The following is a 567-nucleotide window of genomic DNA, read 5'->3' as shown; positions in this document are numbered from 1 at the left end:
GCAGGAGGAATGGTCGCGTCCAAGTGCGATGCCTGCTGAGAAAGGATGCTACCACATTTGAAGGCGGGGGTGGGACGGGTGCGGCGTCACTAGGGCACGTTGCACGTGAGCAGCAGAGCCACCCCTCCTCCTGCCGCGGCGGAGCGGAGCCCTCCAGCCTTCCCGGTATGCCCCGCGCTCACCATCGAGCTCCGCGCCGGCGACTGGAGAGTAGGTGTCGCCGCTCTGTTCCTCCGTCTCGGTGGAGCGACGCAGCAGGGGCAGCGGCCACAACATGGCGGGCGCGGAACCGGGCGGGCGCGCGGAGGAAGCGGAGAAGCAGCTGAACGGGGAGTTGCTGCCGCCGCCGGCCGACGCGGAGGACCGGGAGGGTGCGGCGGGGCCCGGCGGCGAGGAGGGCGCTAGGAAGAAGCGGAAGAAGAAGAAGAAGGGGAAAGGCGGCCTCGCGGGTAAGGCTGGGGCCGGGGTCGCCCCGCGTTGGGGGGCGGGCGAGTGAGGTCGGGGGAAGCCCGGCGCTGGGCCGGCGGCAGTGAGGGGCGCGCCGCCCCGGCCCTGGGGCCCGCGGGA

At 73.2% G+C, this 567-nt stretch overlaps 1 protein-coding gene across 2 annotated transcripts in view; it reads left to right on the top strand.

The window, feature by feature from the left end:
* Positions 1-567, top strand: part of METAP2 (methionyl aminopeptidase 2) — a 38,142-nt gene that overhangs the window by 2,827 nt on the left and 34,748 nt on the right. Inside the window, exon 2 of one of the 2 annotated variants that reach the window (XM_019515060.1) lies at positions 335-449. In XM_019515060.1, the coding sequence (XP_019370605.1) occupies positions 335-449 (115 nt within the window). Of the gene's footprint in view, positions 1-245; positions 450-567 lie in introns of those variants that run through there. The other variant, XM_019515059.1, reaches the window with a different exon arrangement.

Source organism: Gavialis gangeticus, unplaced genomic scaffold (genome assembly GCF_001723915.1).
Source record: "Gavialis gangeticus isolate Ggan-Ray unplaced genomic scaffold, GavGan_comp1, whole genome shotgun sequence".
NCBI lineage: Eukaryota > Metazoa > Chordata > Crocodylia > Gavialidae > Gavialis > Gavialis gangeticus.
This window is presented reverse-complemented; position numbering and strand designations above follow the sequence as displayed.